General features: G+C 35.7%; 1 protein-coding gene across 2 annotated transcripts in view; it reads left to right on the top strand.

The window, feature by feature from the left end:
• Positions 1–27,621, top strand: part of KNDC1 (kinase non-catalytic C-lobe domain containing 1) — a 65,891-nt gene that overhangs the window by 31,082 nt on the left and 7,188 nt on the right. For both annotated transcript variants that reach the window (XM_037401052.1, XM_037401051.1), the window contains 17 exons: positions 5,447–5,561; positions 8,664–8,735; positions 8,838–8,899; positions 11,058–11,216; positions 11,577–11,654; positions 12,218–12,311; positions 12,477–12,639; positions 12,736–13,583; positions 13,687–13,831; positions 15,408–15,499; positions 17,488–17,885; positions 24,204–24,297; positions 24,413–24,510; positions 24,796–25,007; positions 26,341–26,454; positions 26,844–26,991; positions 27,137–27,316. In XM_037401052.1, coding sequence (XP_037256949.1) covers positions 5,447–5,561; positions 8,664–8,735; positions 8,838–8,899; positions 11,058–11,216; positions 11,577–11,654; positions 12,218–12,311; positions 12,477–12,639; positions 12,736–13,583; positions 13,687–13,831; positions 15,408–15,499; positions 17,488–17,885; positions 24,204–24,297; positions 24,413–24,510; positions 24,796–25,007; positions 26,341–26,454; positions 26,844–26,991; positions 27,137–27,316 — 3,072 coding nt within the window. The remainder of the gene's footprint in view (positions 1–5,446; positions 5,562–8,663; positions 8,736–8,837; positions 8,900–11,057; positions 11,217–11,576; positions 11,655–12,217; positions 12,312–12,476; positions 12,640–12,735; positions 13,584–13,686; positions 13,832–15,407; positions 15,500–17,487; positions 17,886–24,203; positions 24,298–24,412; positions 24,511–24,795; positions 25,008–26,340; positions 26,455–26,843; positions 26,992–27,136; positions 27,317–27,621) is intronic.

The following is a 27,621-nucleotide window of genomic DNA, read 5'->3' as shown; positions in this document are numbered from 1 at the left end:
ACAAGACTCATGGTCTAGATTCTTTTCTTCGTAATAAATTCCAGCAAATATCTAGGTTCTGACACAGAAATATTATCCTATTTAGGGAAATCCTAACTTGGACTTAAAAAAACCCCAAACAAACAAACAAACAACAAAAAACTACCTAGAAAAAAACTTTGATAATGTAACTGCTGTAGGGAGGAAAAATCCCATCTAAATATATCAACATCTGTGAGTAAGATCTGGGTTTCTGAAATGGCTGTCTGTTCCCTGAAATGCTGAGCTTCTGGCCTGGTAATATTTGTTTACTGAAGGACAGTCATTCATTTTCAGTAGTCATTGAACTGTACAGCAGACTCTTTTATAAGTCTTCTTAGAGAAGCAGCAGGGGTGGAGGGGTGAGTAATGTTTTCAGCTTCTTTTTCTTCTTTCGGAAAACAGATTTTATTCCTCAGGCTTCTGATGCATGGCAGTTTCTGCCTCTCTTACCTCCTGAGAATTGCAGAAATAAAGCCACACTGTGCTATCCCTGTGTCAAAAAGTTATAACTGATGCATCTCCTTCAAGTTCCCTTTCGTTTCTTTGTGCCAGAATTTCACCAAATACCTAAAAATGTTTGGGGTTGTTTTGTTGTTGTTTTTTTAAGAAGGTAAGATTTGAGTGTGAGAGTTTGTTTACTGCAAAGACATAAAAAGTGTGAAGCCCTAACTGATGTGAATTCTGTCTTCTGGGCTAAATAGAAAACACCTCAGAAGACTTTCAGTGCTGCTCTTTCATTAGTTTTCTATAACAGACAAGCATGATTGCAACAAACAGAGCTTTTACCATAGTATCTCTAGCATCTCCTTAACTATTTCTTGTTCTTTAGAGAGTGCAATACCTGTCCCATCCGGTTGAAGATCAACCTTGTCTACTCTGGAGAACAGACAGTTTTTCTTGCCTGTCAATACTTCTCCAGTGGACAATATTTTTCTAATACTCCAACACAGCTGCTTCTTAATGTTGTGTGCTTTACTGCTAGTAAGCATTACTAAAAATACTTGCTTGCTTTTGTCTGGCTACTGCAATGTATCTTGTGAGGGTTTCCCTAATAATTTTTATAGTTTTGCATGCCATAAATAAATATTTTTCACTTCAAGTTTGAGTGGGGATCTTTTATTTCTCTAACCAATTTCATTCCAATCAGGTGTGCCTCATCTCTGCTTTTAAATGTTTCTCTGATTCAAATGCTATGCCTTTACATGGGAAGGGTTAATGGGAACCTGGCATATATACATTTGTTTTCTGTTGGTCATTCATATCCAGTCAAGCATGGGAGCAGTGAAAGGCCATGTAGCTAGAGAATGACACTTGAACACTGGGGAAACAACACTTGAAGGAAAGAAAAGTTGTCAATTCCCAGAATTATACTTAAGAAAAGAGTAATGAACATCTTGCTTGTTATGTCTGTTTAAAATAACGCCAGCATTATGTTCATAAAATACAGCATGTTGGCATAGTCTGCATGCTTTATTGAAAGTTTTGGTTTTACAATTCTGGTACCAACAATGAAATAAAAGACCTGTTAAATGATCTTTGCAGCACTGAACAAAAAAAACATCACTTTTTCAACAAGTGACGTTTAAAATGCAGTATTTTTTACATAAACCAAAATGTCACTAGTAGGTAGCTATAGGCAATAATAACTCATGGCTTTTTCCTATTTTTCTGTCAAAATTTGTGCTGTGAAAAACAGTTTCTTATTTTAAAAACTGGGTTATATAATTTCTGTGATGAAAAGGTCTGTTACAGAGCATGAAGAAAGAATTTCAGGAAGAGGCACTGCATTATAATTTTGTTTGCTCTTTGGTGCAACTTCACTGGTGATTATATATTAATAAATGTGTTCTATCGGTACTAAAATAATGCTTTAAATGAAGTGGACTTGAGGTCTTACATATGCTGAACAGTTGTCCTGAGCTTGCTTTGCTAAAATGTTTGAATAGATAGTTAGGAAACAACGCATGCTACAGGTGGTTTGATTAAAAAATTTTAATCATAAGTTTTCCAGCACTTCAGGTATTTATTTTTTTCTTGGCAGTTGGGTGGAGTTTTTGAAGTTGTAGTAAATTGTAATAGCCACAAATCAGAGACTTGCATGTTAAAATACAACCAAACCTGAGACAGATGCTTAAATAAGGGATTTTTACATTTAAATGTTTACCAATACACAAACAGGTTCAGTGGAATTTAAATATACATGGCATTAAATGCTTTTGAGATATTTAATGTTAAATACCTTAAAGGTGAAGTATGAGGTGCATTGCATTAAATACCGTTTACTTAAGATTTGAGGCATAAATAAACATTGCCTCATAATCTTAGGTTGAGAAGTTTCCTTTGGAAACTATTTCAAGCAGACTGCATCTTTTTTTTTCATGACAGATTTAAATGTGTGATGAAACAGGTCGTACATACCCTGACTATATTAGGTAACTTTTACAAGGTCTTAGAAGGAGAAATCCCCAGCAGATCTCAACCCTCAGTCTTCAGATGAAGTCTTCCAGAATTCTCTCTTTCTGGTGTAGGAAGGTGAGCATTTGGAATAATTAGGACACTAAAAGAATAACCTCGTCAGGTTTTTTTTAATTTTTTCCAGGTATAATAATAATGGGGTTTTATGGTTGAAGTGGGGAGAGACTTGAATTATAGTAAGAGACAATAGCACTGTGGTTATTTATTAGTATCACAGGAGAACAACTAACATATGAATACTAGCTAGCAATATCAGTATTTGGAGTTCAGTCGTTCCCTAGGATGCTTGCCAGAGGGAAATAACGAAGGTGTACGTCTAAAAGAATTTCACCAACCTGTAACCAGACTGCATCCTTTCTTTTCCTGACTCAGGTTAATTTGACCATCCTGTGGATGGCGGAGATACTCACTTCTGCTAGATTTGCTTTTCCTACATCATTTTTTCTTCTGAAACAGAATTTTTCTGATGCCTTTTCGTCCTCTATTTTGTTACCTGTCATTGACACTTTCTTCTTTCTTATCATAAACTTTTGCTGCTGCTCTTAGGGTTTATTCTTACTTTCCTGCTGTGCTTAGATTTCTTTCTGTCATTTCTTTCTTCCTCTAGAGACCTCGGTTATCCCAGAAGTGATGAGAGATAGCTCTCAGCTTTCTGATGTACAGCTAACTTCACTCTCCATTTTAGTGAGAGATTCTTCTTCCCCTTGCTGGCCATTCACCATCTCCTGAAGTGAGAGATGGTTTGTATGTGCAATACAGGAGGTCCATCTTCCTCTGCTGCAGCTTTTAGAGCCTCTAGGGACATAAACTCCAAGAGGGTTTCTCTTACAGAGAAACACATGGCAGGTGGTATGTACTTACTACAAAAAATATTCTCAAATCCCAACACCTTCTTAATGTTCTGGTTAGTGTGTGGAAATTCTCTTTTGATTGCTCTCCACCTGTGCCAGCTGTGCAGGGTGAATTTGAAGATTTGGCTGCTGCTTTCATTGTAAAGTGGCCGTGAGCAAAGGCATTTGAGGCACGTGAGAACCAGAGTGCTACGGCGGGGGAACGCAGCACTGATCAGGGATAGTAATCATTAAACAGTACGAAGCTCTATCTTTAATGTTCTCTAGATTAATTCATTCTTTTGACTATCTGTCCTTTTCCTTCCTGGTATGTGATTGATGTCTTTTTATCAGAGAGTTCAAGAGCTTACTTTTTTTAGATAGAATGAAGGAACACATTGATGAAAGAATTCTGCACTCCAGGCTGCTGGTGATAGCAAAATTTGAGAATGAAGCTTAACCTTATTACCTGGCTCAAATCTGTCTATGCTGAATTAAATTATTTTTTATTATTATTTGCCACAATGGAGGATAGGACTATAAAAGCACCAAATTCATTTTTATGTGTGTTGGAGGTAGACAGAATATAAAACAGTAAGTAAATCAAAAGTTTTGTTTGCTGGCACATCTTGTTAAAAATATATAGTTCATCTGGTTCACCTTCAAGGAATATTTAAGCAGTACAAGCCCAAAGTATTATACGTCTTCAGAAGGTCTTCTGGTAAAAATTAAATTAACAAAGTTTCAGCTATGCAAATTATTGCGGGTTTTTTTCCTCCTCCCCATAGATCACAGGGAAGCTATTTCTGTTTGTTGATCTTGATGAAAGTTAATGCAATCGTCTGTTCATTACATTTTTTATGATAGTGCCTCACTGAAGGGTGTTTCAGAGCCAGGATCATGAAAAATTGACTGCAGTAAATGACAGTGCAGAAACTGATCTGTCAAATGTAATGACATACTACCATTGCATGTGAAAGAGACCCTTAATCTACTCTAGATTTTACAAACATTGATTAGGATGTAAATGTGCTTGTAAAAACAACAGAATAGTTCAGAGATTTTAATTTTTGTTTCTGTTTCCTATGCTACAGTTTTGTTTTGTAAGTTTTTTTCAAGAGTTAATCCTGAATTGCTTCTGGTAGTTCTTTCCCCCAACATGGCCTAAAGTTGACATATAGAGATAGTTTATCATCTTAGGGCTGTATATGCAACAGAAAATGTGCTGTGCTGTTTTTTAAAATAGTTGGATGGCTCTGCTCTAACCCAGAGGTTTCTGCCTACAGTGAATTTTTTACTGTTTCTTTGGCAGATGAGTGTAAAAGTGATAAGCTCTTCCATTAGCACAGCTTAATCGGGAAGGTGTCTGTACAGTCCTATCAATGTCAAGTTCTTATATTCACCAAAAGAAAAAAAATCACAAAATGTAAAGCACGTATTCTCTGAAAAGCAGTACAATATCTTTGTCACGTTAAAGTATTATGCCAGGTATCCAAATCTAAATTGATAGCCAGAAAAATAAATGCTGTTACTACAAATTGAGCAGCCAGTGATTAAAAACAAAACAAAGTACTTGGACTTCAAATAAACCTGTCATTAATTCTGTCAGTATTGTTAACGTCTTTCACAGAAGAACAAGAAAAGTTGATGAAATCTTTAAGGTAAGACTTCTAACACAACTGTCAGGGTAAATCAGCATTTGAATGTGGGAATTTTTTTTTGTTGGTGGTGATTATTCGCATTTTTGTGTTTTTAAGTTTAGGTGGTGTTCCTATAATTATGTGTCAACTTTGACTTTCTGAAGGAGTCTTTCTTTAGTATGATAAGAAAGAGCTTCCAAACAGCTCACTTCTCTTGAAACACTTCTATTCTTGCTGAAATCTCACTTGAATTACGCTTTTGTTATGCAATTAAGAAACTACTGGGTCATCTATACAGCTAGCTAACTGCAGGATGCTCTTTCCATAAGTATCATTAATTACTTGCAAGTGCAATAAATATCTTGATGCTTTTTAGGTGACTGCATTGTATATTAGGATTTACTTTTTCATTGCATCAGTAAACATTTTTAGTTTGTGATAATTTTTAATAACTTTCTGCATCCTCACTCTTTTTTTCAGTGGATCTCCTTAAAGCTCCTGTTGTCCTGGTATGATAAACCTCTGACAGACTATGAACTCTGGGCGTTATGTCATGAGTGTTTATGTGCCCTGCAGACTTGCATAGATTATCCAGGTATAGTCTTAATTATCTTAATATATTTGCTTAGTTATTTATGTTCACTGTATTGATGATTTTTTTCTCTTTACTTTGTTGATGCAACTTTCATTGTGTACAAAAAAATAATAGGCAGTATTTCTAACTACACTTTTAAATTGAGACTTAGAATTTTTACTCAATTTGGAATTTTCTTCCACATATAGAAGAAAATAATTTTTTCTCTTTATTCTGAGTTTTGTTGACTTTTGTGGAGGAAATAAATCTTAATGACTAAAAGCAATGAAAAAAAATTGTGTTTAGACGTTTTGGGAATGGAGAAACTACTGTGACTTTTAAGAAAAAGGCTTGGGAGTTGTATCTTAAAAGCAGGAAAAAATAAGTTTTATGTATACACAAACATAAAACTTCCTCTTTTGCCTGGATTTCTTTGTGAGAAATGATTCCTGAAGTGTTTTTGACAATACAGGGCTTTGTCAGTTTAAAGCATACAGGGTCTTGTCATGACATTACTCTGTCCATGTTCCCTATGCTTCAGTCTATAGAAGAATTTCCAGAAGTCAGCTTCTGAGAAACAGGGAACTGTCCTTTAACAGAATTTGAGTATGTTGCATGTGACTTGGGAGAAGACCATCCTAAATTTCTGTAGGAAGTCTGAATGTTGGTTTAGCTTATACTAATAATAAATCTGTAGCTGTCCTGATAAACAGCAGAGATTCCCACCCCCCTGCCTTTCCTCCTCCTTCTTTTAAAAAGCCTGCTTTTGAGGGTTTGGACAGGGATGAGTTTGAAGTCTGTAACTGAATATAAACACTTGGATAGTAAGGTACAGAAAACTTACTGCATCTCTTTGGTTTTCAGCTTCAGTTATTTTATCTTTCATGATACAAAACTATTAAAAAGGAGATTGGCCATAAGTGGAGATTTCTGAGCGCTTGAAGCAATGTTACCCTTAAAACTAAGTATTTGATAACACCTTGCAACAGAAAGATTATTTCAGCCTCATAGCATGTTTCTAATGTTTGTGAAGGTTTCAAATAGCTGCACATAATGGCCCAGATTCTCATTTAATATGCTTAGCCAGCTTCTGTTACCATACTTACATACACCCAGAATGTAGAAGTCTTCAAAATACTAAAGACTGAGTTGTGATGTGAACCTTATGTAGCCTGTAAAAGTGAACACAATAATACAAACCACTAAATGGAAGGCACCTTACTTAAAATTCTGAGAAATAAAGCTACCTTGAAGTTGAATATTGTTTCCAGATCTAGAATATTCCTGCCAGAGAATTCACTACCTGTTATGAGAGTAATTGTGCATTGTCAAATGACAGTGGTGTTATTACTTCTGTGCCCACATGTACATACAGTTCTATCAGCATTCCTTTTGAATGATATTAACTTATTAAAGGTGAAGCTGATGTCACATGAAGTGTTTGTTAAAACATCCTTTGTCTTAATACTGGTAGAGTAGGGTTGGTAGCTGATCAGTTATAGTTAAATATATGAAGTGTGGAACAAGCTGGATTATTTAATGATTTATTCATTTAGACAACCTTTTCCTCCAAATCCTTCCTTGATTGTACTTCTTTCATTAGTCTATGCAGGAATTATCTGGGTAAGAAAACATACCCCAAGGCTAGCTTCTACATGTATTTTTTAATTCAGTCCTGCTACAGAAGTCGTTTGTACTCTCCGTTGAGATTTATTTCCTCTCCTCTTATCAGAGGATGTTGCTTACATGTTGCTCATGGGCACTTTAGAGAACCCAGGTGAGAATTCTCATGTTGTATTGTACTCGTTGAGACCTGGTTTGCCTGAACTGTGTTGCAGATTCAGGGCCGGAGGCATTAACTCTTGAGAAGCAAAGAGCGAGCATGAAATATTCTCAGGAGAGCTGCCTCTGCAGAAATAACTAGTAAAGTTGCCCATTCAGAAAACCTTTGCTTTTCAAGATATATGCTTCAGGTCCAGCTTAGGTATTATCAAAGGTAGTAGGCAAGCCTTTATTTACATCAAGCATAGTGAACAATTTAATGGCTTTAGATGTGTTTTGTACAGGTAACCACAAAAGTGAAAGGATTATTTCCTTCAATTATTTTTTTTCTCTTAGACCTCTTCAATTTATTATTTAATAGTAAATTAATATTTGTTTTACTCTTAGACCTCTTTAACTTTTTATTTAATAAGTAATAGATTTAATGTTTTCACCTCTTATTTATGTTGATGTAAGAATCTATTCTCCTAGTACTCTCTTTAATAAGACAACAGTGTATTTGATGGTAGTCTGCAAAGGCAGGACTACGTTGCTAGCCAGGTGGCTTGCTATATTGAAACACGTTAAATTACAGTGTGCTTTGAAGACACCAGATAGACACAGTCTCACCACAAGATTTCCATCATTGAATTTATATAGCATGATTTCATGACCTTAGTGTTAAGTTCCTGAAGACCTCAGATGATTTAAAATAGTTTTAGAAGTCAGTTATTTCTTTCCTAACTATGGGAAATTTCAGGGCCTTGCAAACACCAGTCTATGTAACATTTCTTCAGTGGGAGAGTGTGTGTGATCATAACTCTTTGGGCAAGACTGGACTCTGACTCCGTATCCTATCCCACCCAGAGAAGTTCTGGGTGTGACCACATCTTGGCTGTCCTCAGAAAATGACCCTGTATTTTGGTGGAGTTGGAGGAGGGAAGAGCAGAGAGATTAAACACTTGAGATTAATTGACTGTCTTTCATTGGTACCTTGCGAGAAGGTACATCTAACTGGTGGGGGATTTCTGGTTTGTTCCTTTCTTGGCCTTCCTTTTCAATGCTCGGTATAAAGAGAATAAACTTCTGGTATTCTAAGCCATTGTATTTATTGCAATCCCATTTTATTTTACTTTCTTGTCTTTGTTTTGCAGGAATTACTTTGGGAGATGATGCACCTACTGTTTCTTTATTGGGTGGTGTCTGTTCTAACAATAGCGTTATTTAAAGTATCATTTATCGTAGGGTAATTGCTGACATTGCAAATGATTTTTTAATTTATTTGATTAATTTTTATTACTGTTGAATAGTTACAAGAACAGATATTTACTGTGCCTTGCCCTTTTGTGGCTTGTTTTGCAGTGGTGTTATGTTTGGACTCAGTGCTGATTGACGGCCATGGAAGTATCCTCTTTGCTGCTCCAAAAGCTGAAGGTAAACTAATTCCTTGCGTGTTCTGCTTTTACTTCTTTTGAGAGGGAGTGGAAAAGAAAGCAAACATCTTACCTTTTGTTTCTGGTTTCTTTTCTCATTTAGAATCTTGTGATGTATTTTATTTAGCTCCTGAAATTGAAGAAGATGATGTAGATACTGAGAAGGTAATGTGGTAGGTTATGTAGGTTGCTATGCATTTTCTCACAGGGCAGTTGTATCCCTCTGCTGCTTGAAGAAGAAAGCTAAACTATTCTAAGATTCTGATAATATTTCTCATTTCTGCCAGTATTTATTGGTTATCTGTGGTTTTTTTATATACTGATGTCCCATAAAATTAGCTGCTTCTGAAAAACTATTTTGCCTTCCAAAATTGTTGGAGTAGCTGCCAAAAACCTATTATTTGGTAGTTTTCCTTAAGGCTTAATGATTTTCAGTTTGTTAGCAGTAAGACAGACTTTGAAGTCATGTTTTCATTTAGAAGATTGGATAAAAATACCACTATCAGCATATTTTTACTATGAGAATGTAATGAATTATGTCTCTTATCCGTATGGTTTTTTTAAAGCTTTTTGCTATGGACATAAGCTATAAGGAGCTGTCAGACCAAAGATCATAAAAATGTTAATGAACAGCAATGTCTCCACTGCAACTGCATCTGAATTGCAAACGACCACAATGATCATAAGAGTAAGGAAAAAGAATTTATGGTACCTTTCTATTAAATAACAAGAAAGGAGGCTAGCTAATATGTATCTTGTGCCCCGTGAGTTCTTTAAAATCAGACACAGTAGTCAATCAGGAAAAAAAAATAACAATTTTTAAAACTACTAAAGACAGAGTTTGACTTTCTGTAATATTATCTGTAATATAAAAAATATTTCTGTATCTTCTTCTTTAAAACTGCTTTTTCTTCTTACACTGCTTTGATCCAACATGCAGGTTTTTCAAAGGCATCAGAAGCTCAAACTGACCCTGAAATATGATACAGCAGTTCACCAGAGAGGAGAAGTTAATAATCCTGAAGTCTTTATGCTTTATTCTTTTGCTTTAGAAAATCTGAAGTAATTTTTTGTTGTTGTTTTTCTACAACATTATGTATAGAATAAGATGACCAGGTTTTTTGGCTTTTTCCTGATATTTGTATAACTTTCTGGTTGTTATGAGCATTTAGTTAGAATAATGGTATGGGAACCAAGACTGTGTAGTGCCAGTCCCAATAACTGTACTACCTCAGTAAAGTTTTTTGAAGGACATGCTGGATTGGATGGCAAGTTTTTCCAAAGTAAATCCCATTGACCTCTTGGAATTCTGAACCTAAGGGGAAGAAAATTGTTTTGGTGGAGCTGCTTTCTCCTATTTCAAATATTTTTGTACCTATTAGTAGCTTTAGTTCAACAGTTCAAATGGTTCACAGGTTATTCTCTTTCTAGTGAACTTTGTTTTTACATTGTGTTCTTTGTGGTTCACTTTGCTCAAAACAGTGCTAGAAAACGTTGTTTTGTGAGACTACATCATTTGGTACTGTGCTTAGGTTTCTGTCCCTTGAGCCTTTTTCAGAGGAGATGCGTGTGAAGAAGCACGGTACTTCGACATTGTCAAAACTGCATTTGCAGTACATGCTAACATATGTAAACTAAGCATTAAGTAGGCTAAATCTAGCTCTGTCTGAAAATTGTAAATCTTCAAATAAAACAAGAAAGCTTGTGAAGATCAAGTGCTTTTCAAGGTCCCTCATCATGGCAAATTCAATTGGTTGAGCTGCAGGTAGCACAATAATTGCTAAAATAAATATACAGTACCTCATTCTTCAGATAGGTGTAATCTTCTCTGTAAAATATGACTCGTACTTGCTAGTTTGCAATTACTGTGTGCCATTTACTTGCTGAATTAGCATGACCTTTTTTAAGCAAATTGAGTCTGGCCAGGTTTTATGGTAGAATTATAAGGATTACAGCAATCTTAAGTTTTTACATGAGAAAGGAATTTGTCAAAATGGTTCCAAAACCACTCTTTTCCTGAATAATTTTCCTAGACAAAGGATAAGACAAATTATGTCTGTTGCTCCAACAGTAGAAAATTAGCTACTATTATTTGCCCTGCATACATAACAGCTAGTTTTTGAAATGGGCTGGGTTTTTCATCAGCATCTTCAAAAGCCAGATGTGATCTGTACTTTGGAAGCTCCAGTCATTTTTTTTCTTTTTTTTTTTTTTTTACAGGGAATGAGGGAAATTTTGGGATAATTTGCTGGAATTGGTTTTGAAGTGGAAGCTTTTTTTGGGTCTGTTTACATCTTTCCTGTCTCTTAAATTATATTGATAGGTCTGCATTTATGGTGTTGCTGCAGTTCTGTGGATGGCTGCAAAATACAGTGTTCCACCAAGTCACAAACTAGCATTGCCAAGAAAATTAAAAAAACTTCTTCTGGATATGGCAAGGAAAAACCCTGAAGAAAGACCTTCTCTAGCTGATGCAATTAAGGTTACTAGATTTAAGCAATTTTATGTGAAATCTAGTTGTGTCTGAAGTCTCATTTTAGTGATTTAAATATCAAAATATTAATTTAATTTTGGTAATAGACTGATATCTAATTAAATCATAACCAGTGACTTTGGGTTTTTTTTTAAAGTTACCTCCCTAGGGACACAGAGGGGGGTGTTTTTAATTTATATTGAAATTGTCAATAAAGGTACTCAGAACAGATTCATAAGACTTCCTAAACTTAGAACACTTCTAATTGACTGTTTATCTTGACATTGTCCTTGTCCAAGAATACCTCACTTGATTGAATACTTACTGACTGAAAATTATAATTATTTTTTGTTGTTGTTGTTGTTGTAGACATGCAATCATTATTTACTTGAACAAGGCATAAACAGCAAAAATATTTTGGCATTACTGAATAAATCTGTCCTTAAGGTAAGAGTGCCACCTTTTTTAATTCTCTACATTTTTTCAATTAATTCTGTAAATTGTATTCCAGTGAGATTTTTGTCCCCTGCAAAAGTAGGTAGATCTGTTCTCTTATTATTGTTATTTATTTATTTATTTTCAAGTAGCCCTTAAGTATTGCTTTTTTCTAGTTCTTGCTGTTGGAGTGGTCACTCGCCAGATTTTGGTGCCCAGACTCCCCAATCTGTATGGGTGAAGAACCAGTGACTTTAATTGCTACATCTCTTTCATTTACCACCCCTCTTACCAGAACAGAAGACATTAATATGTAATTGTGTTCTGTTTATGTTTCAAATACATGTTCTGATTCGAAACAGAGGGTTATCAACATTTCCAAGCAGTTCTACCAGTCCTTAGAGTTTAGTTTGTCATTTGTTGTAATTCTCCACTTTGGCATGACCAGGTTGTTGCTTTGTGACATTCTAGGTTTATGTGGGGGTTGCATAGTTATTTTTGAGTCATAAACTGAGCAGAATTTAAAAAAATAAAATGCTAATAAATTCAGTTTGGACTTCAATTTTTATTGTTAGGCTGTTGAGGAAGAAGTAATCTTATCTCAAGATCATGTTGCTTTTGAATTTAAAAATGAAAGACGTGAAATGGACCCTTCAGAGTCAAGTCTGGGTAAGCAGTCAGATTCTGGCTTGTTAACTTTTTCTCTAGATCAGTTCTCCATGTAAGATTTTCTCTGTCAGCTACACAATTTTTGTTTTCTATCTAAATCGATTATTTACCTTGCATTTATATTTTACATATTGTTCATCTTTCTAACTATGGGTTTTTTTCTAGGATTTGTGCCTATTACCAGTGAAAGTAAACTTGTAGCAGTTAAAGGACCAGTACCACACCAGATTTCTCTAAATTGTGAGACTGCTACATTACCTGTTGCATTCACCTCTCCTGCAACTCACTTCAAGCCTATTATTCTGCAACAAAATGCAAATACAACAAAGTTAGTATATCCTAAAGCAGAACAAGTTGAACTTGGGACTTCATTGTTAAATCTACTGATATTGTCCTAAAAAAAAATATCTTTGTTCCATTTCAGAGAGGTTCACATACCAGTTTCTGAGCAATTCAAGAAAGAGACAAGAAAAGAAAAACACGTGGACCACAGCAAGTCCAGATACATAGGAGACTCTAAAAGCTATGGTACTGAGGTAACAGATGTTCTTGAAACTGCACCTGAAATACCTGAGTGTGCTTTACAAGTTCGAGGCCACTCATCCCAGATACCTTCAGAAGAGCAAAAGTCAGGCAACGCATTTACTCCTGTAGTTACATTACCATTATCATCTGATTCCTCACATATTCTACAGGGGAAAAGTATTTTATCTGAAGTTCCTTCCAGCTCCTTAGCTTGTTCTACATCTCCTAATTTTCTTCATATAAATAACATTATTCTCAAACAGGACTCTGAGAAAAGAGTTTTGACATTTGTACCAGTACATTTGGCTGTATCAGAGCAAATACCAAATAAACCTCTTCGTTCAAGAATTGCTTATGATTGCTATCATAGTTTGCCACTGCTACTTTCAAGTACTATTGCAAGTTATAAAATGAGCACACAAACAGAAAATGATGCCTCCCTTTGCAAAGTGCAAAACTATGAGACTACTAATACGCAGAACAAGTTTGATAAAAGTAACCCAGTTATTCAAACTGACTGCCAAGCAACTGAGCGTGCTACCAGTGTAGAGAGTATTTTCACTGAACAAGAACACATACCATGTACTGATTCAGTGAATCAAGACAATTCTCATCTCTTTGATGCTGAAGTCCTGCCCCAGCAGAACAGAACAAGTGATGCTTTACTACAGGAAGTGGTTCATCTTATACAGGAGGAGTTTGCATTTGATGGCTATCTAGAGAATGGAGTTGAAGTTTTTGATATGGGTATGTACATTTTCTTCTGTATATTAATTGTCATTGATGTACAAGGATATTATTATTAATGTCTTTTTTCTCTCTTTTTTAATTTGTTTTTTTAAAAAATAAGGTAACTTCATTTTAAACTTAAGGGAAATTAAGTTTGGTATGTTCTCTAATATAATCTGTGAAAAGTTTTGTGACCTCTACTGGGATGAAAAATTACTGGAGAATCTCTATCAGGTAGTAAATGGAGAAAGACCTTCACACCCACGGTAGGTGTCTTTCAGCTTTTTCCTTCTTACAGTTCAACTTAATGTTTTTTCTCCCTACTTCTTAGAAGCAGGAAAGGATATACTGCTTCTCTTCAGGTATCCTTACTTGTTTCCTGCAAACTGTTAATTTCTCAGTCTATTAGATACTTCATGTCTTTCCCCATAGCAAATAGTGCTTAATGGCTTAACAGAAAAATTATTTTCTGCTAAATTTGTCCATAAGCCATCTTAGGGTAGCTGAAGAATGGAAACCTAATTCTGATCAATATTTTTGATGGTTTTCAGCCATTGATGGAGAGCTTCATAATCTTGTTAGAAAATGAAATAGACTGTTCTTACTGTTGTTTGCTTATTCTGTTTGAGTTTAGTTCTTTGTACATCCTTTTGTTCTGTTCCCACCTAAGAAAATTAATTTAGCTTTGCTAGAAGTGTTTTGCTTAAGTGGTTTAGTTTGACTCAGTGTTCTTCCTGACAGTCTTTTGTAAGTAGTCTGTTAAGTGAGAAAACACCAGCTTAATTTCTCGTTTTTAATATTTCATCTTCAATGACATATCTATCTGAAAAACAGTAAAAACTTCTTGTTTTATTGAAGCCTCCAAATGTAGCATACTTACAAAAGCATCTTACTAAGGGCTACTGTAAACAGTAACCAGTTTATATGTGGAAGTTATGTATGTTGGTTTTTTTGTCTGTCATGGTCTGGAGCTACAAATTGGAAGTTTTGAGAAAGAAGTTTGGTAGATATGGTCTAGAAAAACTTCAGTGTTAAAAGATGTATAATCCCTACAACAAGTTTCAGAGGGAATAGACTACGACTTCAGATATCAGACCCTGACATGCTGGCCTATTTCCTATTTGGGTTGGGATTTTTAAGAAGCCATTGAAAATTGGTTGGAGGTTGGGCTCTTAATTCCCCAGATCTGAATGTTATGGTAAGAGAAACCTGAGCTGTTGCAGCTGAATTACTGACATATATGAAGAGGTCATCTGTATGAACTTTTGTTACAAAGTAAAGTTTTTGAGGGTGAGAGGGAAAAGGAAATCATCATTTATTATCTGGTATGAAAATACAGGTCTAGCTTTTAGATCACACTCAAGAGCTGCCTCAGAATATCTCTGAGGCACTGCTCATTTAACATTCTTTAGACAAAGAATATAGCAGGTTTTGTTACCTTCTTTGACTTAAAATTATGATTATTCTTATTAGGGATGACTTAGGGTCAGACTGTTATCCAGAGGTTGAATGCTGAGTGAAAAAAATCATTACAGTAATTTGCAGTCTAGGTTGTGCCTTGAATTATGCCTTCTGTTTATACGTGTTCTGATACTTCTGTTGGAATTTTGCCAAATGCTGTATAAGGAAAATGTCTGTATCTTCCTCAGTGTGCTTTAATATCCATTTGAACATTTTTTCTTGTAAAATAACAACTGAAGCTGAACATGCAAACTTCAGGGAGTAGGTAAATGCTATGAAGTCCTTCACATACATGATAGTCTTTTGTAAGATCTCATTTTACTGATGTAAATACAAAAGTATATGAAACATTAATTCTTCCTAATCTCCTTGTATTTTCAGCATAACTGAGGCAGATGATTCGAAGTGTGTGAATGTATTCCAAGATCTAAAGAAACCTGATAGCTTTTTGGCAAGCAGAGATCAGACAGAGGGTGAGAGGGGACTTCATGTTTCTAGATCTTTGTGTGTGCTAGAAATCTATCAATGACACAATTTTTAAGAGATTAGCACTTTGAGTGTGCTTTCAGGAAAACACCTTAGCATTTATGAACATTATCAGTGAATCTGAACATTATCAATGCCTTACACACCTGCTGTCTTTGATATGAAGCTTACAGATGACCAAATGTCATTGAGCATGATGCTGGCTTCATTTACTTTTATTTACACAGATGTGTTTTGAAAAACCGCTACATGTGGTTGTCTTGTGTTCATTCAGTGGATGTTCTAGTGGCATGCTTTAAAGTAGGGAGAGGGAAGGGGGACAGTCATACTGAGTCAGCTCCACACAACACAGCAAGCTTAGCTAGGCAGAGAGGAGAGCTTTAGAAAATGCTTATGACCCTGTAGGTGTTACTGAAGAAGTTGAGGATTGATTGAAAGATGGCTGTGCAGCAGGTCAGGTCATTCTTTGTTCACTCGTCAGAATTAAAAGAAAACTAGGCAGTAAAATAAATAGAATGCATTCAAATAAAAAATGGTATTGTCAATAAAATTATTTACAAATTCTGGGAAAGGGAATTGTACAAAAATCTAGAAACTTAGTTTGTTTTAGATTTAAATGGGCGCTTTTAACTATTCATCAAAAAGGTTTTCACAAACAGGTAAAAAAGAAGTCTTTATGTCTCTCCTAGGAATCTTCTACTTCCCTATTCTGCCCACGGAAGTGCCTTTACAAAGACAGATAGCAAAATGAGCAGTGGGTCAAATGATTTGTTAATCAAGATAGTTTTTTGCCTTTTGATCACAAACTTGGTTACAGGACACTATTTCACGGCAGTCATTGAGGTTATATTAGTGTATCATTTAGTTATACTTCTTCAGTGTGGGTTTTGCATTTGTGACTGAGAGTTTACAAAATAGTCCATCTTTCACTATCTGAACTCAAAACTGAGCTGGGACTGGTAAATCCTATTATTATAATTAATACCCTTTATAGGCTTGGTGTATTCATGGATAGCTTGTATTTGCTTGCTGTTTTATCAGTATTTAATATTTTTTTCAAGATAGTTCAGCCAAGTTTCAACATTTAAACTTGTTTACCTCTCTGTTTTGAGCAGTTAAATTGTGTGTTCTTTACAGAATGGCTTATACCCCTACATTGTTAACTTTTATGGCAAAACATAAATTTGTACATTTGCACTTGGCTTCTGTCATTCTATGTTACAATTTTCTATTTTGGCTCAGAATGATTGCAAATGTAGAAACAGACTTTCCCATGGAGTATGTGATTTTTTTTGCACCAATTATTTAGGTCTGTTTGACTCCAAGGTGGTATATCTAAGCCCTGGAGGTTTGCTCAAGTGAAAAGGGAGACTTCTGGCAGGCGTAAAAGCTCCTGTCAGCATCATACCAACCTTTGACTGTTGCTTCAGTCCCTTAAGGTCGGTAGTAGCTGTTATGACTGCAAAGAAGTACCATCACAGCTCAAGGGAGTTAGTCCTGTAGGAGTAGAAAGTTTAATAACTATGTCCCCTTTGGCTGTATCAAGTATTCTTGCCCTCTATGTATGGCATAAAAGCTTTAAGACTTACAGATGGAAAAAACCTTCAAGAGCTAAGCTTTTTACTGATGCATGCACAGGTCTGACATATTTAAATCTTGTTTTAATGCTTCTGTACTACACTTTGTTTAAATGCTTGTTGCATATGCACAGAGAATATTTTGTAATTTTAAGAATTGTATTGTTCCACTATTGCTTAATAGTTGTGAAATTACTTTATCATTTTACAATGTCTAGTTAAAAAAAAGGCCAGAAATTAACAAAATAACAGAAATAAACAGAATCAAAATTAACACTTAACACGACTGTTAGAGCACACAGTCTAACTGTGTTTTTTATGTGTAGTGTTTAAGTTCAGCAACGCATGCATCGCAGCACATGACCATTATTTCTTTCCCTCCTGTACACCCTCATCAGGAGAAGGGGAAGCAACTATTGATGTGAAGGCTGAGCCTATGATAAGTGCATCATTAGCTGAAATGGATTTTGATGAGTCACCTTCAAATAATATCAAAAAAGAACTGAGGCTGCAGAATACCATCCCCATAGAGAAAGAGCAACAATGTTTACAAAGCAACGGCTGTTGTATTGATCCAGGCTTTGTAGAAGGAAATATAGAGCCAGAGGAAGAGAACATGATAGCTGGAAACGGCTACCTTGTGTCGCCCAAGCTACCTGACTTTGATGGCTGTAGTCCTGGTTGGAGCAGTGCATTTTATGGAGCTGAATGTTTTGATTCAGAAGTTCATAGTTACATGAAAAACCTTGGAAAGCAGAAATCAAGTGAGTCACAAAATATAGATGCTAAAAAAGTGGTGAGTACATTGATTTAAAATCATTAAGATACCTCTTTACTTGCTGGTTAAAAGTACGATAATATTTGTTGCATCATAGTGCGTTGAAGCCCTCTTCCTTTAAATACCGACTCTTGTTTTAAAATCCTCAAGACTTGCAACGTCTTATCAATAAACCAGGGTAAGGGTAGTAGTCCAAAATAAAGAGCACTGACCTACAACCAATAGTCACTGACCTACAACCCATCTTCTCTTCCTGAAGTTGACTGGAAAAGTATTGTCTGCCCTATACACCAACACCATGGTGGTAATATTACAGAAAAGAGCCAAGAATGACTATGGTGTGTATTGCAGACACTCAAGAGGTCTTCCCTGTCATGTGCTCTGAGCCCTTTTCCTTGGTCACAGTGAATTCCCTGACAGCTTCTTACCATTTGCCAGCAGAACGGGCAGTTGTTTGCTCACATCTTCTCTTGGAGATGGCTAATCATGGTAATGAGTGCTGCGTTGTGCTTTTTAAGCAGGTTGTGGGGCATCGAGGAGCATGGGTAGGGGAATGGGTTGTTTTAGATTAGCAAGGTTTTTACATTCCCTTAAAGATCATATTGAACACATTAATTTTTACAGTTGTGCACATATCTATAGCAAGCTTCAGTTTGCAAATATTTTTGTAAATACTTCAAGACAGTAGAACGGAACATCTGAGAACACAATCTAGACTTCTTTCTTTCCAGATAGCCAGTTCAAATCTCAGTGGTTCTATTGACTTTTGGTTTTTTTAGCACCGTGACCTCACTTCAGTTTTCAGCAAAAAAAACCTATTTTTCTGTTATTAGGCAAGTTAAAGTAGTTAAAGCCTGAATCACTGAGGATGTTCTACTTCCTCACACCCACCCTCCTTAATGTTCAGGTGTAAGTCTGTAGGAGAAAATAGCATGAGTAACTACTGGTTTGTGTAAAAATAAATAAATAAGTTTTCCGGACTGTCACTCTCAAAAATTCCCATCTACTCAAAAATTCCTGTTTCTAATCCTATAGGGCTTTTTAATCCTGTGTAAGCATTCCAACTAGAGAAAAATAGGCTTTCATATAATCTACCTTATTTGAAGCAGTAATTCTTGACTGAAGAGCAGATTTTCATGAGTAAGGAGTGTTCATAAGCATCTAAATAGTTTTTTCTGTTTCAACAGTCAGTCGTCTTTGTTTTGAAATTTTACAGACTACTCAGCAATTTACTTTGATTCAGAAGTTCTTGGCAATTGTTTTTGCTATTTAACAGGCATACAACAAAAATGAAGCCAGATTTATGGTGCTTACAGTCTGCTTTGCAATTTGCTTATGAAATTAATGCATACTATTATACATCCCTACTATATGTGTAAGAACTTGGCTAACCAACAGCCATATAGGAGGTGGGGGGAAAATAATCATGAGGTGTCTCTGTAGAAAATTATACTGTGCTCATGTCCAGTGCGTTTCACTGGAGGAAGATTACCATTGATACAAAGTGCAATTTTTTCAGTTTGCAATTAGTAAACAATTCAGAGAGCGAGAGAATGCACATTCTGATGGCTGAAAAAGATGCCTGCTACTCTGAGGATAAGCGGCTAATCTTCCCAGTGTCATCTAAAATTAGTGTGAAGTCTTAATAGCTGGACAAAAACTAGACTCAAATCTTATTCTGTCTTGGTAAGGCAGATCTGGACTGCATATGAGGCCAGGTGGACAAACAAGAATAAAATAATTATTTGCAGACAGTAGAAGCTTGGTATCTTATATAAGTAGTCTCCCTAATTTGTGAGATCCCTTTGTGGCCAAGGTACAAGGAATACAATTATAAACTGCCATCTTCAATTATGAAGTCAAATTCAGCTTATATTCCACCATTTTCTTCAGAGGAGAAGTTTAACAGAAGATTAAATACTTTTGTGCAGTGTATAAATACTTTGAATGCATTGCATCACAAAAAAGCGTGTATGTGCAGATACGTATATTCTCTGTTGTACTGTTTATATAAAAAAGTCTTGGTATACTAGAATATTCAGGTATATGACCTTTAAAATATTTTAATAATATTGTATTAAATGTTCTCTTTTTCTTAATTAAAATTACTTTTTAGGTGTCTTTGTTTCTACAAATTCAACAGAAGATACTTTAAAATATCAGTTAGGTTTTGGTCTTGTGACTATTTTTATTTATTTCACTACCATAGCTTCAACAACTTTAATCTTTCTGCTGGTGTTACTACAACATTGACTTTCTGTAAAACCCAGCTTCTTACAAATGTGTTTAAAATAAACACTTACAGAATCATAATGCTCTAATTGCAGTAATCTTGAACATTTAACCTGAGCAAAGAAAACCTTCCTAATATTCTGCTGTTTTTCCAAACTCCGTCAGTCATGGCGATTTCTGAAATAAACTATTAGCAATATTGTTGAAAGGAGATGAACTGTTGCAAGTTTCAACCGGTCAATATATAAGAAAGACAGGGGGAAAAATATGAAACTGAAATTTATTTTTCTGTTGTAGCAGTCAGGAGACAATGATTCTTTGCTGTAAAACAATCAGTTATCAACATGTAGGTGACAAGCAGCTCTACCCAGCTTCTGTCTGCTGTCCCTTTGCTGCCTGATTCATCAAACCAAACACTACAAATCAACTGTGAAAGTGTATAGCATGATTTTAATCTCTATACCAGCAGCTGACAAAGACCAGTTCATATCTCATTTTGAACAGTACGGATGTTTCTGGTACCATTGATAGGGGTAGGATTTAAGGCTTGTTAAGTTCTTGTGTACTGTTGTACTTGGATGTAGCCAACAGTTGTATTTGTACAGCAGTTTTTTCAGCTAGTTTTATCTGATAATATGAGCATTTATATGGTATGCTTGGAGTACACATTATGTAGAAAATAAATGTAGTCGTTAACATTTAAGAAATGCCAGTGATTAACACTGTTAACGTGTAAGCAATGAATAAGAGCTGGGCAAATTTCAAGGGAATGATGCACTGTCTGAACCAAAATACTAAGAAAATAGAATACTCTGTGTGAAAATTAACATGAGTTTTCTGCCAAAGTAGAAGTTAAAAAAAGTTAATTATTCTAGTCACCAACTTCTCACTGTAAACTCTAGTGGAGAAAATGCATGTACCATGTCCAGTCCGGGAGGACTATGAAGTCCAAAAGAAAGCTTGGAAGCAGCTGTTTTGAGCAGGAAGGTAGTTTGAGTTGCTGGAGGAAAGTTCTGCCTCTCTTGCAAGCTAGAGCTGTTTGTCTCCAGCCTATCCTTCCTTGTTTAAATAATATGTTACCCAGTTTTATTTCAGAAACCAGTTCCCTGATTAACTGTAGTCTGGTTTTCATTATCTGCAAAGGATTATAATCAACCTACTTTTTGCCCCGGGTCTCTGACAAATTTTTGAAATCCAGCAATAAAGCTGAGCTGATTCACAGCTTTGCGATGAAGTGTGCTAAAGCAGTGGTTAGGAGTTGCTATTTCAAAGAGTGAATGTTTAAAGGTAGACCTTTGAGCTTGACTACATTTGTCCTGATTTAATGGCACTATCCTTTCATAAGGATAGGTCTGCTCGGTTGGTTCAAATCTGCAACTGGAAGTGAGTACTGAATGAGAGTCTAACCACACAATAAACTACAGCTTTGGAGACACGTGTCATTAATACACTTATCTCTCCCATTAAAATATTCGTATGTTTCAAAGGTTTCTTTATTCACTTTCTAAAACTAAATGCAATTAAATTTGTGTAGTTTTTTAAATTTTGTATACCTGTAAGTAAGTTTGAGAACATGCAGGTTCTGAGAAACTGAGTGCCAGAACAGATATATATTTATGACATAATTAAATATTCTGCCATAAAAAATAATTAACATTTATATTTTTCCATGGAAACCTATTAGATATTGTCTGCACTTTAGATAGGTTGTGATTTAATAAGATGCAAAAAGTAAAACATGATGAACAGTATTAACAATGGCATTAATCAAGCTATTATGATTTTTACAAATGGTAATATGTACTCTTATGTTTGGAAGGAATGTAAAATAGCTAGCATAAAAAAATAAAATATTTATGGATCAAGGTGACACTCAAATGTCGTAACAGTAATTATTGCTTTACTGTGTAGGTTCTTATTAGATAGCTCATTGCGGTTCTTAAGGTCAGTAAAGGTTAATCTGTATTTAGGAAAGTTAGTCCTTAGGCAAGCAAGTCTATGTCCCCTGCCTGGCATCACCTCTAGTCCAGGAGCTGCTGGTTCTGCAGCCTCATACAGAGTACATCCAGGCAAACCAAACCAAGCCCTTGCAGCAGAGTAAGAAAGGGAGGGTAGCCACCAGGCCTGCCATTTCTGCAGGGGGATGTCCAAGTCTGCCCTCATAGTGGGAAGAGCTTTTTTTTTTTTCTCTGTTTTCTGTAGCCTGGTAGGCTGGCTTCAGTTCTCTTGAAGCCCCAAGCCTCTGTAGCCTTTGCCCTTTTCCTTTTTGCCTGCCCTAGGTTTCAGTTATTCCCCAGGAATGTCGTAAGCTACTTGTAAGAGTTTCCACCAAACTTCAGTGTGCCCAAGCTGTGACTAGGATGTTTCTAGCAAAGGTTTTGCATGTTCTGGCCACAGTTCTCCCTTTCCCATTTCTTTTCTCTTTTCCTTTCCCTCCTGCCAATATTCTGCATCCTTTGGTGAAGCCATCCTTCAGCATGTACAAAACTTACACTTCAAGGACAGGCTGGAGTTTGCAACTTTCCCAAGTAACCAAAGTCACTCTATCATTATGTTGTTCCCTAGACTAAGGGATGTTCTGTAGGAAAGTGTCCTGACAAATTAAATGTACTTCAGAGGGAGCAGAACAATTGAACGTATACCTTCATCAAATTTGTTTCTATTCCAGACCTGCCTAAAATGGAAGATGTTGTGGAATAGACTAGGAATTTGCTTCTGAGTTAACTGTTACTCACCTGAAGTTATTTAAGGGAGAAACCACTTCTGTCAGTCAGATTCCAAATGTCAGAAAATGGCCACTCTGATTCCCTTTCAGTGTTCATAGTCTCTTAATCAACTTGGTTTCACTTTGATTGAGGAAAGAAACCCAAACCTTTAAGTAAAAGCAAGCAAGTTTCCAATTTAGCATCTGGATAATAGCTTTTCTGTGCTTTCACTGTTCTCTATGTGATGCCTATGTAGTGGTAAGTCTTTAAAAAATCCACAGGGCTTTTGTGAACCTTGCTGCTAATGAACTACGTTGTTAAACCTTTTGAGCTTTTCTGAAAAACAGTGACAGGTTTTTCTCAAACTCAAATTAATTTCTAGTAAGTCCATCCCATTAAAGCTAACCTATTTACCAATCTGTTGTTTGATACAGTAGCTCTGAGCTATGTGTTTTCTGATCACTCTGCTTGTGGGAGTTCTGTCTGCTGCATTCAGTGAACTCACTCCATTTAATATGCTGTTTCATGTAACTGGGTCACTGGCAGTCAGCTTAGGACCCAAGTGCGAAAGCCACCACTTTTCTAAAACACAACACACGCTGTTTCGTAATAAATCAGAAGCTGAACCCAAAGTGGATGGCCCGTTTCATTGGTTGGTAAAATAATGAAACCTTTGATATGCAAGCAATTATCAAGTGTTTACATCAAATGTGATACTATTGCACAAAGCCTGATATACTTTCATTCCTTTCCACTGCTTAAGTTCTATAATTCTGTATAAATTTAGTTTATTTTTTCAATTATGTAAAATGCATAAATATAACATATGTAAGCTGAACTTCCAAATTTATGTGTCCTTTATTATACAGCAGCAATCCTGTCTGCGTTCTGACCTGTTTGTATAATACAATGTAATTATACTTGTTTGGAAACCATTGCTTTCTGTCAAACTTTCAGTTCTTGCTGCAAATATAGGTCAGCTGCTTAACAGAGCGTTTCTGGGGTCTGCAGCGATTTCAGAACCCATCACTTTTAATTCTGGATGCCTCCTGAATGAAACTTTTAAAAAATGCTCTTGAAAACAACCTGATAAGTGCAATTATAACTAAAGGCATATTTATATAAATTAATTCAGATGAACTTCAGTGTGGTCTCATCATGCACAAATCAGCTCCAGTTCTTAAGCTGTAAAACTGTGGTGTGACTAATGCTTTACTGGGGACAGTTGATGCCTTGCTGTAACTTGCCTGTAAGCACAGGTGTGAAAGGTAGTTTTTTCTCATTAATATCATATTCTTGTCTGTTTGGATGGGGTTTTTTCCTACAAAATAATTCTCTTTTCAGTTTCTTACTAGAACCTTATATTTACCATTCTGATCACAATCCTTTTTCCCGTTAGGAACTGGAACAGTTGTTAATGATGGAGACAAAAAATTACAGAAAGACCATAAAGTTTTACCAGAAACTGTTGCAGAAAGAAAGGAGAAACAAAGGTAAGATTACAGCAACTTGCCAGCAACAAAGTGGGTGTATAGTACTTTCAAGGATTTTTTTTTTCTATAAATCAGAATCATTGATCTTCTTATGCTGTGTGTGTTAAATCTAAAGGTCCTGAAACTAAATCTGTGTTGCCCAAATTGAGGGGACAGCTACAGGAGATGAAATCAAAAGTGCAGTTTCTTGAACTGGTGAAGAAATACATGCAGGTAAGTCAGACTTTATTTTGCTTGTATTTCATTTGTCATTTCGTCACTGTATCAGTATAGTTGGCTGCTGAAGTCGGTATACGAAATGTGAAATGTTTTGTGTCAAAGTGCCAAATTAAGTAGGATCTAAAAGAATAATTAAAATAAATTTAATTGCTGCTAGTATTGTTTAAAAAGGAAAAAAAGCCATTGTATGAAATGTGATTTGGCTTTAAGTTGATTTGATTTTGTGTGGATTTTCCTGTTTATTTTTCTATTTTTTCATGGCTTTGCATCTTTGAGCAGATCATGTATGCAGAGCAGTGGGGTGTGGAATCCTGTGTGCTGCCTACAGTCATTCACCATGGGAGAGCTGACACTGTGGATGTGGCACAATCGGATGAGTCGTCGTTGCTTCTTTACTATAACACTGAGAAACACCAATGTAATAATCAAGGTGGAATAAGAGTTCTGCAGGCTGGTACTCCACTTGGTTTAATGGTTTATTTGTATTCTAGGTATAGTATATTTTGCACATCCTTAATTGGGAATGGGTTGAGGCATAGTTGCTAGTTCAGGAATAAATAGTCTCCACTATAAATCCTAGTTACTCAACATTGCATAAATTCTTCTCCCTTGTATCAAGTTTAATGTTATTTCTATGTACACCTATTTACAGAAACAGGCATGGAAATGGCAGAAGACAGTCTCATAAAAAATAAGCCAGACTTCTAAGTTTGAATTTGATTAAAATTTGAAGTATTTATTAATAAATCAAAACCTAATAACTTTAAACTTTTCTATCCTTTACTTATTTGAGGGTTTGCTCTGATAGTTGCCATGGAATCAAGGCTTTATGTTACTGCCAGCAGTATAACAATTCTTCAGAACATGTAATTTGATAATTCTTATTACCAAGGTCTGGGTGTGAAAATGTATAGGTTCTGTTTTACACATTACTGCCCCAGTATTTGGGACTGATAAAGATGCAGGCTTATCTCAGTGCTTAAAATGGGGACAAAGATGTCCTTTAACCTTCAGCTAGGGTGAGGGCAGCGTTGTTTTAAGGTACCTGAACCATAATAGTATGAAGGATGGAAACCGCCCAGAAGAATCCATCGGATTTGTGCCACTGTAGAGGCAGCGACTTTCTCCAGGCTACTTCTCCCAGCTCATGCTGACCCTGAGACCCAGTTACTTATCCTGAGTGCTGATTTTCCTGGCAGTTAATATTTTGCACAAACTGAAGAGATTATTTTGCAATCAGAGCTTTTCATTCATCAAATACAGACTTACATGGTTAGACGTAAGCTGTCAGCAAGACAGGACAATTAACCTGTGTTAAGACCTTGAATGTGTGTGCATGTGTGTGTGTACAAAAAAATAAAATGCACTCATTTTTAATGTGTGTATAATAAGTATATTCTGTTGTTAAAGCAGCTACTGCTGTAGTTAGAGCTACAGGAAATACTTTCTTGCTTAAAGTATCTACTTTTTATGCTGTTATTATAATAGAAACTTTTAAAACAACAAGTGAGATGATAGAAAAAGAAAATTAAGCATGTTCTCCATACTATTTAGAATGTAACTTTTGATAATACTAGAAATGTCAGAGTAGTTCTTCACAAAATTCTTAAAAGTACAGAAAATTTTTTAAAACAAATTATGCTTTCAGGGATGGCAAACACAATGTATAATGTAGAAAAATAAAAGAAAAAGGAGTCAAGGTTTTAAGTAGAGCTTGAGAATTTAAAATCCCTATTAATTCTTCATCTTTTTTGCTGTTGCTGTACTCTAATGCAAGAAGAAATTGTGTTCTTGCTTGTCTGAAGTCTTTTTTATGCTTCGCAGAAATGCATTTTTAGAAGGTTATGTGCAACAGTTTCTCTACACATTTCGCTATTTCTGCACACAAGAAGAATTTTTGCAGTTTCTTCTTGATAGAATCAGCAGCACTTTATCCAGGTACAGTAATTTCCTGTGAAAAGCGTTATCAAAGCATAACTGACTTTCCCCCCGATGGCAAATAGCTGTTTCTGAAAACGACTTAAATTGAATTTTGTTGTTTGTTTTTGTAAGACTCTCTTGACAAGTTAAAGTAGAGCAAGTACTGTATTTGACAATGTGGTTACTTCTTTCTTCTGAATTCTGAGTCTTACCAGTTGTTCAGTGATGGGTTGTAAGTACAACCACAGCTTTGTTTCCATACAACCATGGATTTTGCTGCCATGAAACATAAGAACTTAAGATAGTGCAATCACACTAAATAATGCTTGTGATTTTTTCAACACTTATTTTTAATTTGGAAATGGATATCAATTTTAGTGAAATATGTACCTTTTTCTTCTCACCAGTACAAGCCTGGGTCCTTCCACATCACTTACCAAAATACGTAACCGCAGTTTCTACATCCTGCAGGCTTGGATTGAAGACTGCTACAGTGTAGACTTTGCAACAAATACTGATCTTTTGTGTACCCTAAAAGAATTTATTTCTTCCAAGGTAAGCCAGAATAATGCTATTTTTGACAGCTGTCTTCAATATGTCTGGTTTTGGACAGACAGGAATCTTACAACTATTTTGTGTCTTGCTTATAATTTATAGGAGATTGAGTTCAATATTGTGTTAGCCTATTTTGTATTTACAGGTTGCTCCATTAAATGGCTATGGTGAGCGCTTGTTGTCATTGCTTGAGGATGCTTCTGCCAGGAAAAGTGGCAGTGCTCACCACTGCTCCAGCATGGAGAATTGTGAAGAGGAAGGTGAGGAGGGCAGAAAAACGTTACATTTCCTATGTAAAAAGCTCTCAGAAGACATCTGCAGAAAGGTATGTCTTTTTTTCAGACTCAGTATATGGAGCACACACATTTCCATATATTATTTTCTGACAAAAACTAAAGTGTCCAGCTTAAGGTCCAGGCCCCTATTTAGTAAAAATTATCTACCTGCATTTTAAATTTTCTTTTGAAAATATCTAAGGCCTAAACAGTTCTATAACTGTGGAAATCATCTTAAGCCATAGTTGTGCCCTGTCAGCTGTTTCAGTAACAATAGATCAGATAATCAAAATTTTGAGAGGAGTTGAACTCTTCATCCTAGATACTAGCATGTGACTCATAGCTACCAGGAGAC

Source organism: Falco rusticolus, chromosome 9 (assembly GCF_015220075.1).
Source record: "Falco rusticolus isolate bFalRus1 chromosome 9, bFalRus1.pri, whole genome shotgun sequence".
Classification (NCBI taxonomy): domain Eukaryota; kingdom Metazoa; phylum Chordata; class Aves; order Falconiformes; family Falconidae; genus Falco; species Falco rusticolus.
The sequence above is the reverse complement of the archived record's forward strand: the minus strand, read 5'-3'. Positions and strand labels throughout refer to the sequence as shown.